Here is a 17,701-nt window from a genome sequence, read left to right on the forward strand (position 1 = left end):
ATACTATGTTGAGGGCAATGACGTTGATATTGACATGATAGACACACGCAACAATTACTGGACAATGTATTTTAATGGCTCTAATACCTTAACCTTAGCCGGGGTAGGGGTTGTTATCCAATCCCTTGATCATTACCGACAGTATTTCTCCCTTAAACTAAATTTTGATTCTATGAACAATCAAGCTGAATAGAAAGACCTCATCATCAGCCTTTATGTTCTTCACGACTTGAAAGCAGCCCGCGTCCTAGTACTTAGCGATTCAAAACTTGTGATTAACCAACTCAATGGGACTTTTAGTTGTATTAGTTGCACTCTGGTGCCCTATCACATGGTTGCCACTTATTGGGCTGAATTGTTCGAGGGCATCATGTTTAAGCACATATATCGAAACACTGACGCCGACGAATTGGCTTAAATAGCCTCTGGAGCACAACTCTTGGGATGCAAACTAGGCCGAGTTATACCAGTAGTACGATAAACACACCCAGCCTTAGTTAATCTACAAGCTCTTCAACACAACCATGTGATCCGTACACGAGTTATGTCTCTACCTTTGTTGTTGGAACACGAAGATCTGACGATTGGAGAAGATTAATCATGCATTGCCTTGATGATCCTAGTGGTAAGTACAACCACAAGACTAGGGTACATGCCACAAATTACGTGAAGTATCAGAATGAACTATACCGAAAAAGTGAAGACGATTTGTTGTTACTATGCCTCAGCCCAAAAGAAGCCACCCAGGTTATCATAGAGGTACACGAAGGAACATGTGAGGCTCATCAATCTGGACGCAAAACACATTGGTTGCTCTGACGACACGATTATTTTTGGCTGAGTATGTTAAAAGATTGTATTGAGTAAGCACGAGGGTGTGTACAATGTCAAATTCATGGACCTGTACAAAGGGTCCCAACCAAATTGCTTCATTAGGTCACCAAACCATGGTCGTTCAAAGGATGGGCCATGGATGTAATCGACAAGATCACGCCGTCTTCCAGATCAGCAAAGCATGTATGGATACTTGTAGTAATCAATTATTTCACCAAATGGGTTGAAGCAAGGTCGTATGCAAAGTTCTTGGTAAGCAGGCATACCACCTCAGAGATTGAACTAGTCTAATACATAAACTACCAATCAATGGGAAGTTTTTAAAGAAGTATTATCCAGTCAATTGGGAGATGCGGGAATAACTAATTTCATTAATTTTGCAAAAGGCATAGAAGTGAAGTTACAAAAAAGAATCCAACAGCTGATTACTAAAGCCAAAATCCTAAGGATCGAAGGAAGGAAGGCTTCAAGAGCGGCCTTTAATTCCAACCACCTTACTTTACTATGACTTCGGCCTGTCTTATTCTTTTATCAAGCTGATGTTGTTGTATCTGCTTTGCGCCAGCCGCGTAGTTTGTCAGTTGAGACTTATTCACTTCAAAATCCTTTTCAAGCTCTGAAGCATCGGACGACCTTTGCTGTTAAAGTTCGGCAATTTGACGTTGAAGTTAGACAATTTGATGATCAAGGTTGGCTAGTCGCGTTTTCTTTGCTTTTATGGCCTCAACCTCCAGTAGACTAGTTTCATGAGAAATCTTTGTGGCCTTTAGGTCATCCTTGGCCCAAAGAGCCCTTTCAAAAGTAGTGAAGTATTGCCAAGTTCGCTCCAGGATATTAGATAAATGAACAATATTTTTGGTGCTTACCAAGCCACCAGCTGCAAGATCGTTCAGACATTCTCCTATGGAGTCGAGGCCTTTGCATTGAAGGATTTGTGAAGCTGAAAGGGATAAAAGCTCCTGCAACTTGACAAAGACGTCAGATTCAGTCGTGGTGACAAAAGACCCGGCTACTCCGGAAGTACTAGAGAGTAGTGCATCAAGCTCGACTTCCCATAAAGGCTACATAAGAAGGAAATTGTTAGAAAAGTTCTAAGTTACAAAGCAGCAAAAAAAGGGATGCGTTAGACCTGCAGAGAGGAAACTTCAGCCATGTCTGCTGGTTCATTGCTCGAACCTAGAGAGCTTAATGGCCAAGCCTAGTGCTTAAAACAGCCTTTTAGTTCATACGGCTGATGAAGGTTATCTATGTCTAATGGCCATTGGGGCGGCCAGGAAATATAAATAACGCCCTTTGGCGCATAAAATTTTCGGTGAAATGAACGGCTGGGCACCTGGCATTTGATATTTTTCTTGGTTTAGAACTCTAAAAAAGGAAAATTCATGAAAATAATAAATGTCTTACAAAGGCCAAAGTGGCTTCTTGAGGAAGAATGCCGAGATCTTGGTCCTGTGGATGAACCGGCATCTCTGTCGTCGCTTCGGGCTTAGTGAAAAGTGCCGTTCCATGTCCCGCACTTTTTTCGGCTGCAAGGGTATCGTTTTGGCCAGACGCCTCATCCTCCTGAACAAAAGGTTTTTTTTATTTGGAAATTCAATTAAGAGATAAAGAAATTATTAGCAAGAATAATCGTACTTCTTCCAAAATGATCACCGATTTTCCTTTTGGATTTGGGAGACACTTTCTCTCAGCCAAGGTGGTCACCTACTCTAAGACAGCGACTGATAGGTCGGCTTGGGGAGCAACGGCCAACCCCAGAGCTGCAGATTCCTCGACTAACGAAGCAACAACCGGTTCGACCATAACTTAAGGGACATAATGAACTTCAGGTGCTTGATCCGTTGGAAGGTTTTACTGCACTCCCGTCGAGACGTGGAAGACAGGAGTGGGGGGAGAAACACTAGGAGTAGTTGCTTCTGTGGTTTGGTTAGAGATGACGTGAATCTCCCGTTTCCCTTTCTTTGCCAATTTCTTGACACGGTTTTTAGGATGGGGAGCATCCCCTATCGTGTCGGCTTCCAGGCAAGGTCGTTTACTCGATGGAGTCGGCACAGTATCTGCCGCTTTTTTCACATGAAGGGTAAGTTTTTTCTTAGTCGCGGCCATCGCAACCACTTTAGCCCCTTTTATAGTACAACCACCTAAAAAGACTGAGTTTAGGTTGGAATGAAATTCGAAATAAATAAATGAACGAGACGAGTAAGAAGGTATAGACCTTGGGACGTTTCTTTGGATTTTGGGACAAAAGACTTTTTGGGTTGATCGCCAAAAAGCTTCTTAAAGACTTTCTCGACTGAAACACTAAAAAAGTCCGTTGTGTAAGCACCTCACCAATCGACGAAAGTGCTGGCACATTGGGTTTCTAAAGTGTTCAGCCGAAAGCGAAACTTGGAACATCGCTCTTCGAACCCCCACTCGGCTATTTCATATTCTCTCTCCGAAAAACCAGAGAGGCTCTCTCGGTTAAGAAGCGAGCGAGAATCAAGTAACGGTATGGGGTACCCTTAGAGATAGCCCAGTTGATGAGCCAAGAAGTTGGGATGATAGACTTCCTAGCTTCCTCGTCGGGTTTCGCAACCGTAAAGTAGGTTGCGATTGATGATAAAGGATCCCTATGACATTCAGAGATCAGCTTATTCAACCTTTTCCATGCGGATTGTGGGAGGATAATAGATGATGGACATGTCCGACGACGACAAACTTAGAATTTTTCGTCTGACAAGCCCTCTAGGCTGAAGAAATATTTGAAGATTCCTTCGGCCGAATGAGCAGGAAAAGGGTGTGAGGCCAGTTACAAGCCCATTGCCTCAGAAGGGTTGAAGTTTGGGACTTCTAGCCTTAGCGTCGAGAAATAAACCTGCAGCCAGAGCTAGAAGACCCAGAGCGGGCCGTTTTGGTGGGGGCCGATTTTCCCCGCAGAAGCGTTTGCTAAACACCAATTGAGATTAGTGAGGATGGCTGGGCTGAAGGCTAAGACATGACCACTAGCCAAGGCTTCGGCAACTGGCATGTTCTCGGCCAGGCACTTATTCAATTTGGCACAGAAAATATATTTGTTGTACCAATAAAATAAGAAGGCCACGTGTTCCCTCATCTTGAGAGCTTCCCCTTCCGAGCCGGCGAAGTGGGTGACCAGGGTGTTGTAGTTAAAGAAGTTTTTGTGCAGCTTATGCGCGTCTTCTTTCGACGAGCTTTGGTCTCCTTACAACAAGGCTTCGATGAAGCAATCTTCAAAAATGGTTTTCAAGTCCAAGTTGAATTTATACCCGGAGAGAGCAATATCGACTGGGAGGCCGGTTGGAGAAGTGCTAAGTATGGTTGTGATATCCAACACCATCGAACCAAGGGGCCCGAGGGGAAAAATCATTGTGTTGGTGGCTGACCACCAAAAGCTTAAAGCAGCCATCACAAGTTCTCAGTCCAAATTCATCTCGATGGTCAAGAGTTTGATGGCATCAAAAATGCCAAGAGACCTCCATTCGTCGCCAAAGTGTGGCTTCATCCGAGTAACCCAAGCAGCCCAGGCCAAAGTGGTTGAAGGCCAGACACCTTAGGGTTTGGCCAATTCCCATTTCGACCAATCGTACCCTTGGAACAAGGGTTTCGGGTAGTGTGCTTTCAGCATTTCGATGATGGTTTCTGGGACGTAATCCTTGAAAAGTGGGCCTAGAGTTTAATGGAGAACATTTGGTTCATCCTCGAATCGAATGGTCTTGATGGTATTTCCATCAGTGATGCTTAGGCACTTGTTGCATTCCTCGGAGAACTTAGTAATAAATGTATTGGTAGCTATTGAAGATGAAGGTTTTTTGGGAATTAAGAGTATGGTTTCTTTTATGAGTTTAAAAGCAACTGGCAAGAGATTCAAGAATTTTGAAAGCGTAAAATTTGAATGGAGGATAGATGAGCATTTATAGGCATTTTGGGAGGAAGATCAATAATTTAGTTTTAAAAAGGGGGATAAAATCAACTAGAGGATTTGATGATCATGATGGATATTCAAAGAATCCAGGTGAAAAGACTGAAAAACTCGTGGATCAAGGATGCACATTTGCGTGTAACGGCGAATTTAAGGGGGGAAAGGACGTTTTAGTGTTCACATGTCTCGAAAAGACCGAAAAAATCATGGGTTAAGGCTGCATGATGGCGCGTGACGGCGAGTTTAAAACTAAAAGGACGTTTCGGTGTCAAATGTCATCATTGAAGGACAAACATACCAAGAAGACGATACATGGTAGGGAGTTTGATAAGGGTAAAATCTGCAATCGTGCCTTATAAATGCATCAAATGGTTGTGATATTCGAGGTTTCTCGGTACCTTTTAGTAAGATGCTAAGGGACGATTTCACTTCTTCAAGGTCAGAGCTTGGCCAAGAATTGCAGACCGACGACCTCAAAAGTGAAAAGGTAATGTTTGAGCCCAAAATAATTTTATTAGGCCGAGCCTAGGTTTGTTTTCAACCCAATACTCTTCCAAAAGTATTATGGGTCATCCTGCTGCCATAAGGCTGCCCAATCAAGTTGGCTGAGTCCTATTGTGAGAATGATTGATTTGGATAAACAAAGAGGGCGAATCCTGATACAACAAGGGGTCTCAAAGCTGAAGGCGCTGAGAATTAGGGAATAAACCTGGTTCATTATAGAGCCTAGTTCAGGAACCTATTGGAACTAGGATTGGCCGAATCATAATCAGATTGGGATAAAGAGTTCTAATCTGAGTACATCTCTGGTTCAGCCAGAAGTAGGTTCACTACTATAAATAAAGGTGGAAGTGCATCATTCAAGCCCCATCCAATTCAACATACAAATTGCCTTACGCAAACCTCTCAAACATCTTGAGATTTTTTATTTTATTTTTCCGCCAACACATCCTCAGTTTGGATAAACAGCATTGTGAAGGCAACCGGCGACATCTTCAGTTTGGATAAACAGCACTGGAGTCGTAGAATTAGCCTATCGAGCAGCATCTTCAGTTTGGATAAACATGCTTCGAGACCGACTAGTTATTTATCTAAGTCTCAATCAACAAGGATTTTTTAGTCCTTGTTGGTAGAGGTCATCTTATCAGCTTTCTTGGCGAAGTGAAGTGTTATAGGTTACTACATTCGGCATATTGAAAGCCGAATTTGATATTTGAACTTCGCAGAACTAGCAGCCTTATCTTCAAGCTTTAGAACCCGAAGGCCGAGGCGTGTTCCTTCCTCGGTCGCAGTAGAAAGATCAAGAAGTCAGCAGCGAGCCCAACTCCACATCAACATATTTTACTCCCTGGACGAGCTCGACCAATGAGTTGGCACGCCCCGCACATAACTGAAGGACATGGTTAGCTCATTAGTTACTCGGCATGCGCGCCACGTAGGCTTGGTAGTTTTTAAGGTCAACAATAATACAATGAACTACACTCACATGGTATGACACAAGGTTCCTGGTTGAAACCTGAAATTTTAATACACTCCTATAAACTTGATTTCCTATTATGAAACTTGTTCATTTCAATGGAGAATTATACGTATTATACGAAGGCTTATGAAATGCCCGAAGCATATTTCCATAAGTAAATCTCTCAAGTATACATGGAAGCAAGTTGGTCTATATAAATTCCAAAGAAGAATGTGTCATGAAGTGTAGAAAATCATTGAAGAATTCAAATTGCTTGAAGAAAGCCCTGGAAGGGTAAAGCATAAATTATTTACTTAATATTAATGGATGGTATAAATTGCCTTGGTGAATACTATCATTATGATATTGTTGCAACCTATTAAATCTCTTGCAAGAGTTGATATTAGATTGGGACTCCTAAAGAGTGTAGAAAGATTATAAAGTATTGAAAGGAATATTGTCTTGAACTGCAGATCGAACAATATGTCAACGTGAATCTTATCCATCAAAATGTTTATGGCATTAAAGAATCATATGGATTGAAGATCATGAGTTGAACACTCAACTGATTAATCGATATTTAGACACTAAGAAAGATCATTCCTCATAAGGGAAAAGATGAATTGATATTTGGTCCAGAAGTACCACATCTTAGTGAAGTATATGCCTTATTATATTTACCACAATACATTGAATCAAATGAAACATTTCCTGTATGGGTATTACAATGAAATAATGTTTATCTATTGATAACTCCTGGAAATTATAGACATGTGCTTGTTCTATTCCAATGAACTCACTAATAGCCACGGTCTTACTAGGCAAGCAAAATATAAGTATCTTTCTCGTTTGCACAAAGATGGCTCACAGACAGAATTAAGTAATGGAAACTACAGAAACACATTCAAACCTAATATGGCACACAACCTCACCAACTATATGCCAAAAGTTTTCACTTCAGAATCTCAAGAACTACACTAACACACATTGGCGTGATAACAAGTTAGTTGATCTAAGCTTATTCTAATCAAGGGGAGATATCATCAGGGGGAGCATCTAAGAGTATGCTACATGAGCAAAGTGTTTTTGTCTCCTTTAGACCATCCATTCATCTCCTGTTGGTTATCATTAGAGAAATTTTAAAGACAGTCAATAAATGACTTGTAGTCATCCAAGGGGGAATGTTATAAAGATGGATGACCACATGAGGAAATAAACATCGCCCATTGTTTCTTTTCAGCCTACCAAAGTTGAAGATCTTGTTAGCCTACAAATGTTGAAGGTGTGCTGCCTACTTTCACATTTCTTGGCCTTAGCAGGGAACAATATGTTTTTCTATATAAAGGCCTATTAGCTCACAAATGTTACGACAAAAGAAAACATACAATCTCTTGTTTTCATTTGTAGTTCCCATTTGATAATAAGAGAGATTACTACTGCTACACCAAGGACTTATGCACACTTGCTGAACCTCGTAAATATTATGGCTTATTTACTTTATTCCACTGCATATACCATCAATTTCACAACATCTCCTTATATTTGTGGCCTTATTTATGATGAACCAAGAGGGAACAGTAACTTGTCATCCAAGTAAATACAAAGTCTAAAAGGAAATAATCACTAGAATATTGAGTAGTCTTAAACTCAATCTAACTAGGATTTACACAATCAAACATATGCTAATAATGTTCACAACACTCCCTTGAGTATGTCAATACTTAGTAAATATCACATCAGATGTAGCAAAGCTTGATGAAGTTGTCTTGTCAGCACTGATTAAGGAACACACTAGTCTCAAACAAAAGAACTTGCATGTGGAAATAAGTCTTGCAAAACTCGGTTATGGTAAAATCCAATATGGTACAAAAGTCCATAGTCCAAGGTAAATGGTGAGTTGAATGCAAAGTCAGTTTAAACGTCTACTGGACATACACAAGGGTATGACCATCCCAGAATAGGTTCCTTGTTAAAACCTAGTCATGCAACAAAAACCCAAAGGAAAAAATGCTTCTAATCATAAGGAAAATAGTATTTAGGTCAAGTGAGTATACTTCGGGATAATCCCTTTGAGTTTGACATAATTCCAAAGAGGACTAACAATGTTATAACTCGGAAAGTTTATGCATATCAATTCCCCGAACAAGCTTCTGAAAAGTAGACTTCAATAGTGACTTATGAAGAGATCAGTCAGGTTGTCTTAGGAGCGGATTTGTTTGACTTCAATTTTCTGATGTTATTGTTGTTGATGAGACAAAAGAATTTCAACGCAATATGCTTGGTGTTGAAGACAATTTTTACGACTTTATGCGTAAGATATTATTCTTTACATAAAAACCAGAATTCATCAAGTATAAAAACATAATAAAATACAACAATAAAGTTTTTTGGTTACGAATTAGGGGTGGGTTCAAAAAATCGAAAACCGAAAAAAAAGGGACCGAACAACTAACCGAAATCGAAAAATCGAAAATCAAACAAAAACCGAACCGAACATAACCGAATCTCTTTACACTTTATGAATGTATGCTATGATGTTTCTTTTGTGAAACTTTGTTGCCAAGTATGAAACGAAGTCTAGGGCCTAATTATATTGAGTATGCAAATGATGTGCTTGAGTCTGTTTTGGAACTTAGAAGAGCTTCTTTATTTCTTTGCTTTCGAGGTTGTTAATAGAATAATATTGGTTTATCTGATCTTGATATGTACAAAAAAAGGGAATCGAATAAAACCAAACCGGATAAAAAAAAAAAAAACAAAAAAAAAAAGCCGAAAAAAATCAAACTGAACCGAAATTTTGATTCTATTTCAATTTTGGCAAAAAAACAAACCGAATGAAACCAAACCCACCCCTAGTGTTAATGAATACTCTTTCAACTTAAGTAGCCGAATATTTGTCTTTAGGAACAAAAAGGAATATATCCAATTGAATCCAATTTTACGGGAAAATAATTTAATGTTAGCACTATAAAAGTGTTTTGACAACAAAATGGAATACCCAAATCAGCTATTAATCAGTTCTAGTGTAGCTTAAGAAGAAAGGGAGCATTTTTGCTCACTACCATTAACTCTAGTGGATGCACATCTCCTCTCAATAGTTTGCCGTGTGTCCCACTGACCAACTAGAGCCAACTTTAATATTAGGTTTTTTTTTTTAAATTTAAGAAAATAAGTTAAAACATCCTACCCAACCCTAAAACCCTAAGATTTGAGAAATACATTCCTCCCCTTCCTCTCCCTTCGACTCAACAGCCACCACCCACCCCATCACCCAACCCCGGCCTTCGACCCAACAGCCACCACCACCCCATCACCCAACCCCGGCAACGAAGACTAACATCCACCCACTTGCTAGCCCCGCCGCCGCAACCACCCTCATCGACCTTTGCCCATCATTGTTGCCATCACCTTCCTCCACTAAGATTCACCGTCGTCTTCCTCTGACAAGATTCGCATCGTCTTGGGTGGGTGTTTGTTGGAGAGGGGGGGGAGGGGGTGGGGGCGCCGGCGGGTCCTTTAAACGTTGTTGGGTGGGTGTTCATCCCCCAATGTTGCAATACTTCCATACTGAAAGTTACAACATTACTATATGGGTAATTGTATTGTTGTAATTTTCTTCTTTTCCATTTCCAAGTCATTGGATAGTTTAGAAAGATCTTGGACAGAGGTTAAGTTCAACTCAACTAGTAATTCTGGAAAAAGACAACAAATCATGAAGACAGTGAATTTTGACAATCTTACAACAGTAATTCAACTAACGAAATGTTACACGAGTAAATATCCTGTCCAAATCGCTTATAGTTTTAAGTGAACATTATATTTTAAATGGGATGCGAAAATGTCCAGCAAACTTTCGAATTTGAGCATCTCCGGGCAATTTTGGCATATTAGCCTAGGACTTAGTCTCGCTCACTTATAGCAGTCAAGTGCTCATCAATCTCTTCGGTAGACAACACTCTGAAGACAGGGTTCTCCTTTACCACCACTCCAACCTGAATATTGTCAATGGAAAATTAACATACATTTTATTCGATAAACTTACTGCTGCTGCAATGCATTGTCACACCATCAACATATGGCTAAAATGCATGTCATGTACGGCCAAGAAATTGACGGAAATTAGATATATGTAAACATGAAACATAGGATATGGAAAGTAACTTTGCAAAGCAGCGATCAAGAGAAATCTCATACAAAACCCCAGTATTACCCTATCAATGTAATTAACAGATTGTGAGATAGACAGAACAGACTCCTGAGTAGATAGTACACTTAAAAAGGTATATGATGGCGAACTGGAAGCAGGTCGCTACAGACGATGCAAAACAAGATTATTTTCAGACCCTGTTAGGCTCCTACGGAAAATGGAAGAGTGAAGGGAAACAATTGACTTGGCTCTTCAGAGGCCCTTGGAGTAACACTTGTGATCCCAATGCAACAAACTAAATTGCCTCCGTAAATGTTATTTGATCTACTGTTAGCTCTCAACAGAGTGCCATGTCGAGACAAGTTCAAACCTATGTGAAAATTATACCGTCACACCATACAAGCAATGAAAAGTTTATTACCCATATGCCAACAAGAATGCATTTAAGGTTCTCATCAGAAAGCAGTAAAAAATTTCAAACACTAAAATGGGGGTTTCAAATACCTCAATTTCAGTGGCCTTGAAATCCTCTTGCAGAACTGATTGCAGGGCAGAAATACAAGTCTACAAATGAACAAATATGGGAAGTTAGAGAAGGAACCCAAAATAGTATTCTTATTATTTATTATTATCATTATTCTCATTCCTACTTTTGTTATAGTTAACATAATCATAGTTCAATAGTTAAGAACCATCAAAATCTCCGGAAATAGATTTTATCTAATAGGTAAAATATCTTATGCACCCTGTTCAATATACTATGACAACAACGTCTACCTGCACAGTCTCGTCGTAAGAGAATGAAGGCTCATTCTTCATTTTCTTCTCCAAGAAATTGATGGCCTCTTGCTCTTTCAATCCAGCACTTGTAGCCTAAGATGCGTAATTAGAGATCAGTTGAGAACTAGAACCACAGATCGATGCTCTAAAACAAAGATATAACTATGGCAGAGTAGAGCTAATAGTGATGTCTCAAGATGATTATATTTTTCTCTTTGATCTTTGTCGAAACGATCTACATATTGTAGGGATGCAAGTTAATCTTAAGTGCTTTCTATAAATGTAAAATCATGTACTAAAGAGGGAGGAGAGAACCCTGCAAGAAGGGTATCTGTTTAATGAGTAAACCAAAATAGGGTTGATGCAAAATTGAAACTTGTGAGAAGTGTGGGTGGTTCTCACAGCAAATTCCATTATGTTGCATACATACTTTTGAGTTCTTTACATTAAGTAACATGAAAAGAAATATTCTTGGCACTTACCTTGTGACCAAAGTAATGGCCAGCTGGGTCACACTTGTAGAGTTGAGGTCCGAGCTCTTCATCAATGCCCAAAACCATAGCCACTTTGAAAGCAAACATAATTTGTAGATAATGATATCAGTGAAAATGCAAAAGACAAACCAGGTAATATAGGGGGGAGGGAGGAAGAGAAACAATCAGTATGCATCATTGCACGATGTAGTTCTTTGCTAGTAGAAAAGATTATCCACTGCTGTAGAATGGTTTAGAAACAAACCTACTCCAAGTGGCCTCATGTAAGCATGTTGAGTATAGATTTGTGATTTGTCTGCAATCCTGTCATACAAAATCATATCAATAAAAGATAAGGAGATGACTTTGCAATTATATACAGTAGTCTGTACTGTTCTGACTGTAATACTAGAAACTTGGAATTGGTATGGATGGAAAATAAGAGGCAGTATTTAAAGTATAGTCAATTATCCAGTGGCTCTCTAGGAAATAGAGGTTACTGAATCCCAATACCCTTTCATTGAATGCAAATTTGAAGTGGGGTAATTTCATATGCTGAATGCTTGCTCTGGAACAACCATTACAGAAACTAATGGCTGAAGTTTGCCGATCCTTTCCCCATCCAGGGAAAAAAAAGCTTCGCTTGGGGCATTTCATCTAAACATCCTTTCCTTGAAATAACAAATGAGAAGATACATAACCATAAGAGGGATCATCTAGACAATGCAACCAAAACCTCTAACCTAGAGAAATGATCCCCTAATCTTTTGGCTGGAAGATCCAAATCCCTTGAATTCTAAGGTTAAGCAGAAAAGTCTATGCACACTCGGCATTACAATATGTACTTTATCCAAAGGACAAAATTAAATTATTTCTTTTACATAAACCTAGTCAGGGAAGGAGAGAGGGGGGAAGAAAGAGGGAGAGGGAGAGAGAGAGAGAGGCTGTACATAATTTCAGGGGGGGGGGAAGAGGGCATGAGAGAGTTACCCAGTAATGAAGTGAACCAATAACCCCGACAATAAACCCCATAACTAAAGGACCATGGCATCCCATTATGATGTCCATCATTCTATATATCCAATTAAGAGGAAGGGGTGAACAAATCTTACTTGAACTGTTAAATTCAACAAGACTGGCCCAAACAAAAACAGCCAAAACAAGTGAAAAACATACAATGGATACAATTAAACAACTCTAACTTAAAATATAACTCAAGATAGGAATACTGAAAAACCGCATGCTAAAAGTTCAGTTGTAATATAGCATAACATAGTATTGTATAAACACTTAAAGTGATTACCATTTAGCCAACACATCCACAGGCATCTCGTATCCATATTTGAAACGAAACTCAGCTGCTTCATTCCTTGCTTGCGAAACTAGGGTCCTCGCATCAGCTACAAAATTACATGTCAAAAGGATGAACCAATGTGAGCTTTTGAACTACAAAAGAACTAAACATTGCCGAAAGCACAAATGTTCGAGTTAAAGCTTCCAACAAAAGTCAACGAAGAAGAAAAAGAAACCTGTCATTCCAGTAGCCAGCAACCCTAGGAACTTAGTGATGGGGAAAAGATGTGTGACACTTGTCTGATCCAAAAGCTTGTCCTGCATTAATATCATGATGTATTTACAACCCGCACTAATTCACAGCATGGTATGATAATAAAGACTCAGTTATACCACCAACAATACTCACCGGGACTTTCTTCTGGGTCACAACACATACTGAATCCTTTCCCCGGACACCAATGGAGGTGATCCCAGCAGCTTTAACAGCCTTAAAAGCATACTCTATCCAATCATAAGAAGAAGAAAAACCAACTCAGAAAACAACATCCCTTACAGGGATCAAGTTCAGCATCCAATAAACCGAAATTTAAGTCGACTGTCTTGTCGTGCCGAGAAGAAACCGAAAACCCATACAAATTAAGCTACTTAATTTGACTGATGTATAATTGAGCTAGCAAATTGACACACCAACCAGAACCCAATACAAACAAACTACACATTCGCTACTATAATCTTGAATTTCTCCCCAGATTTCAGCATTAAAACAAAATGATAAAGCAATTAATGGGTTTTGATCTCGGTGACCCATAAAACCCTAAAAAACCAAAAACCCACAAATCTGCCCTCTCTGAGGGACCATCCGAGATTCAAATCGGTAAAATCACACAGAATGTATTGGAGATTATCACATACCGACTTGGAAGAGACGACCTTCCGGTGAGAAAATCGTGATGTGACGATCGTATCCGCCTCCGCTTCCTCGACTCATGATTTGATTGCTTCGATTTCTGAGCTTCTTTTTCTTCTCTGGTTTTTAGGGTTCCTTCGACTTGGCGTATCAGACTGTAATGGCCACCCCTGGTGGGAGGGATTTTAATTAGAAGAGGAAACACAGGAAAGCTTTTTTCCCAAGTTAGCTGAATACGTTCAAGGTTGAAACAATGTCACATGTATTGCATTTTGTTCGGGGGAGCCCAAAATATGGAGATGGGCCAAACGTTTGGACCAGCAAGCTTAAGAGAATATTTGAAACAAAAGCCCAAATGACCATCGAAATTTGTTTTACCCAAAGACACTTTAGTGCTAGAGTAAACTACAGATTTGGCTCTGAACTTAGGCAGGTGTTGTCAAACTAAGAATTGATAGGATTTTAGTAGACTTAAAATGAGAGGGTAGTCAATTAAGATTTTAAATACTTTAAAATTATGGTCTAGTCAAATTAGGATAGAGAGGACTCAAAGAATACATTCAAATCCAGAGTAGTCGATTAGATAAGATGTAGTCAAGTTATGATTTGAGAGAATTTTAATAAAGTTAAAGTATTGGGGTAGTCAAATTAAGATTTCACTGGATTTAAAAAGAACATATGCAAATCTATGTGTAGTTAAATTAGGATTTTAAGAATATGTAAAAAAGAACATGCAAATTTAGGTGTAATGAGAATGACGTAGATTTACTAGGATCTCAATGGAGAGATTTTAATGGATGTTCGTGTGGGTGGTATTTATACTAAAGGCCTTGAACAATCCAATCTTCACACCTAAGATATCATTTGAAGACCAAAGAATTTTTTTATGCAGAAGAGGATATTTCTTCGACTCGGCCCCCGCCTAAGCCTACAAGCTGGATGAGATGATTCAGAGGAACGAGGAGTTTGGTCTCCTGGCTCGATTCTTGTCGCTGTCAAGGACAATATCTGCACAGCTTTCTCATGTTCTGGAGTTCTATACGTCATTGTATAGCGCCACTGCCATCAAGAAGATTAAAGAGTTGGGTGGGATTGTGGTGGGAAAGACTAATTTGGATGAGTTTGGCTTTGGTAGCACCACTGAAGGCTCTGCATTTCTGGTTTTTGGTTCTTTTATCAGTTTGCTTTTATGGATTATATGCATTTTTCTGACGGCCCACCCACTTCCACTCTAACGTCTCTGTATAAAACTAATCCATGTCACTTGATTCAGATAAAAATTGTAGAATCTCCAACAAAATGGTTTGCTGTTCACCGTCAAACCAAGACCACCAAATTACCCCCATCATCTTCCTTACATCATCACAAGCTTCACATAGACCTCAGATTCTTCGAGAATGAAGCTAAACCGTGAGTTCCTCGAGCTTCATGTTGGGAAGATTTCATACTCATCGGTCTCCTGGTGAATGTGACACCATGATTTTCTAAGATCTGAGTAAGATGGATTGGAATACGAATATCTTGAAAGTTTAGTTATGGACTCAACAGCTTTCCGAACGGAGCTACGTTGACGAAGCAATGATGCCACCATCTTTCACATACCAAAAATAACCAAACCCTTCCAAACACACATGTGAATTCAACTTAACTTATGATATTCTTACAAACCCACTTGATTAGAAGTTTCAGCTGTAATACTACACCGCAAAAGTTTCCCTGTTGTTTATTAATAAGGGATAACCTGAAACTTCTAAAATATATACACAACAGCCACTAAGGGAGAAAAGTTTACAGCTCAAAAGAAATAAACTTAAAGGTGCAGTGAGACAAAGGTTCAATAAACATCCCAGCAAAATGCAGTCATGCCAATCCCAAGTAAGCTTCAGTTTATACCTTCTTGATTACGGATTTTAGCCAAATCAGTACTAGAGTCTGCCCCTGAAATTTATAAAATCAAATGGAAACAAAACAAATAGGTGAGCTTTTTAAGCTTAGTAAGTAGGGAGTAAACATGCTGATAGGATTTTTACCACACAGGCAAAAGGGTTAAAAAGACCTATAATACTTGCAAGAATGATAATGTTATTGTAGTATAAGACCTCGTTTGGCACACCGTATAAAACACCGGATAGTATTAATAATACAGAGTACAGTGTTTGGTGTCCGTTTGTATTAAATAGCCACCGGATTAAACAATCCGGCCCATCTATTTTATACGATAAACGCCTGCTTGCTTATCCTCTCCAAAACCACGGTACAATTTAGTCGGGCGCTCCTTCTTCTCCAAACGCAGACTCTCTCTACTCCAAGTTAGTATTCTCACGCCTTCTTCTTTATCTTTGGATCCCAATTCATCTTCTCAGGTTCCTCTCCCTCTGTTCTTCTTCTTCATTTCCCCTCCCTCTGTTATTCTTCTTCGTTTCCCCTCCCCGGTTCAACTCTTTCATATCTCTCTTCTCCCTCCACACTTGCGTGAACAAAGCAAATCCCAAGTCCGTCGGAAAATTGTTAGCCATGGAGAACGATGAAATTCCTGAAGACGCCAACGAACGTGAGCCCTTTTTTCTTAATTCTCCGGAGCTTTTCACTAATTTGGTGTTCGTCGTTATTCTTATGGTTTAATTTTTGTGAGATACTACTGGTTTTAGATTGCCCGGGTTTCCTTTCTCTCTCTTGCTCCTAAAGCTCTGTGCTTTTTGTTCTTCCTTTATTTGCAACTTTCAACTGTTTTTTAAGTTAATTTCAGCCTGTGCTTTTTGTGCTACTGCCCCTCTCCGGCCAAGACCTCTTCCCGCTCCTCCACCTTCTCCCAAGATTTCCACTTCTCCACCGACATTGCACATAGTCAGCTGTTAGAATTTGGCCCTTTTAGCAGCTCAGTTTAATGGCTTTTCTTTGTTATTTGACATTCCATTTTCTTATCCGGTTCAGTACCAAACACAGTATAAATAATATGGTCATTAATTCGATACTGCACCAAACGCCTTATTAATTTAATCAGTATTATTTGGTGACTATTTATCATATCCGACAGAAATAGTCAGTACAGTCCAAGCTGCCAAACGAGGCCTAAATGGTTCTAGCAAGGTCATTCTTCACAAGGATTATTAAATAATTCGTATCAAATCAAATTTCAGTTAATTATTGTAAAGCAAAGATTTGGTATGATTGATTTTATGACCAAATTAAATAAAAACGAATGTAATAAATGAGAATAGAAAAATCTGCAATATTAAAGATGAGGAAACATAAACAGTTTTTAGAAATCAAATTGAGAAAACACTAGGGTTCCGCCGTCACCTTAAACATCCTATATAGTTCTTTCAATTACTTATGACTTAGACATGCATATTTTAAAGGTTAAGTTTTCCTAATATATGCCTATTGGACTCCCAATATAGAGCATATATCAAATATGCAATCCGTCTGTGGTATTCAGATCAAATCTAAACATGCATGACTCATTAAGTTTGGTGAAACCTTTTGAAAAACCATACAACTCTTAAGACGTGGTATTCATCCTAAGTGAACTTGCACATATTAATCACAAGAAGCCTTCGTTAATTTCAGGGACCGACCTCCGACCAAAATTGTATCAAATTAATTTTCTAAATATTCTAATAGTTGCGAATCATTAAGACACTTGGATAGTTTAAACCGGTGATTAATAATTCAAAAACCTGCTTGCATATTATCATAAGCAAATTAAAAAGAAACTACATATTCCTATTAAGGCTTGTGGTCTCACTCTAGCAAAAAGGGAATGAGTTACGCATATTCATAATTAAAACCAAAAGATTTAAAACATGTAAAAGTCTGAAAATCTTTACGCTTGGCAAATTTCCTCTTTGAATATCGCACGGCAAAGGAGCAAATAAAGTTAGGG

At 39.1% G+C, this 17,701-nt stretch overlaps 1 protein-coding gene across 1 annotated transcript; it reads right to left on the bottom strand.

Moving 5' to 3' along the window:
- Positions 1-9,938: 9,938 nt before the first annotated feature.
- LOC137707482 (proteasome subunit alpha type-6) lies at positions 9,939-14,039 on the bottom strand. Its single transcript, XM_068446360.1, has 9 exons — positions 13,821-14,039; positions 13,315-13,409; positions 13,142-13,223; positions 12,916-13,012; positions 11,878-11,936; positions 11,622-11,704; positions 11,137-11,232; positions 10,864-10,923; positions 9,939-10,204 (listed from the first exon to the last, which is right to left on the bottom strand). The coding sequence occupies exons 1-9, from the start codon at positions 13,894-13,896 to the stop codon at positions 10,112-10,114; spliced, it is 741 nt and encodes a 246-aa protein (XP_068302461.1). The 5' UTR covers positions 13,897-14,039; the 3' UTR covers positions 9,939-10,111.
- Between the last annotated feature and the right edge of the window lie 3,662 nt (positions 14,040-17,701).

This window comes from Pyrus communis, chromosome 11 (genome assembly GCF_963583255.1).
Source record: "Pyrus communis chromosome 11, drPyrComm1.1, whole genome shotgun sequence".
Classification (NCBI taxonomy): domain Eukaryota; kingdom Viridiplantae; phylum Streptophyta; class Magnoliopsida; order Rosales; family Rosaceae; genus Pyrus; species Pyrus communis.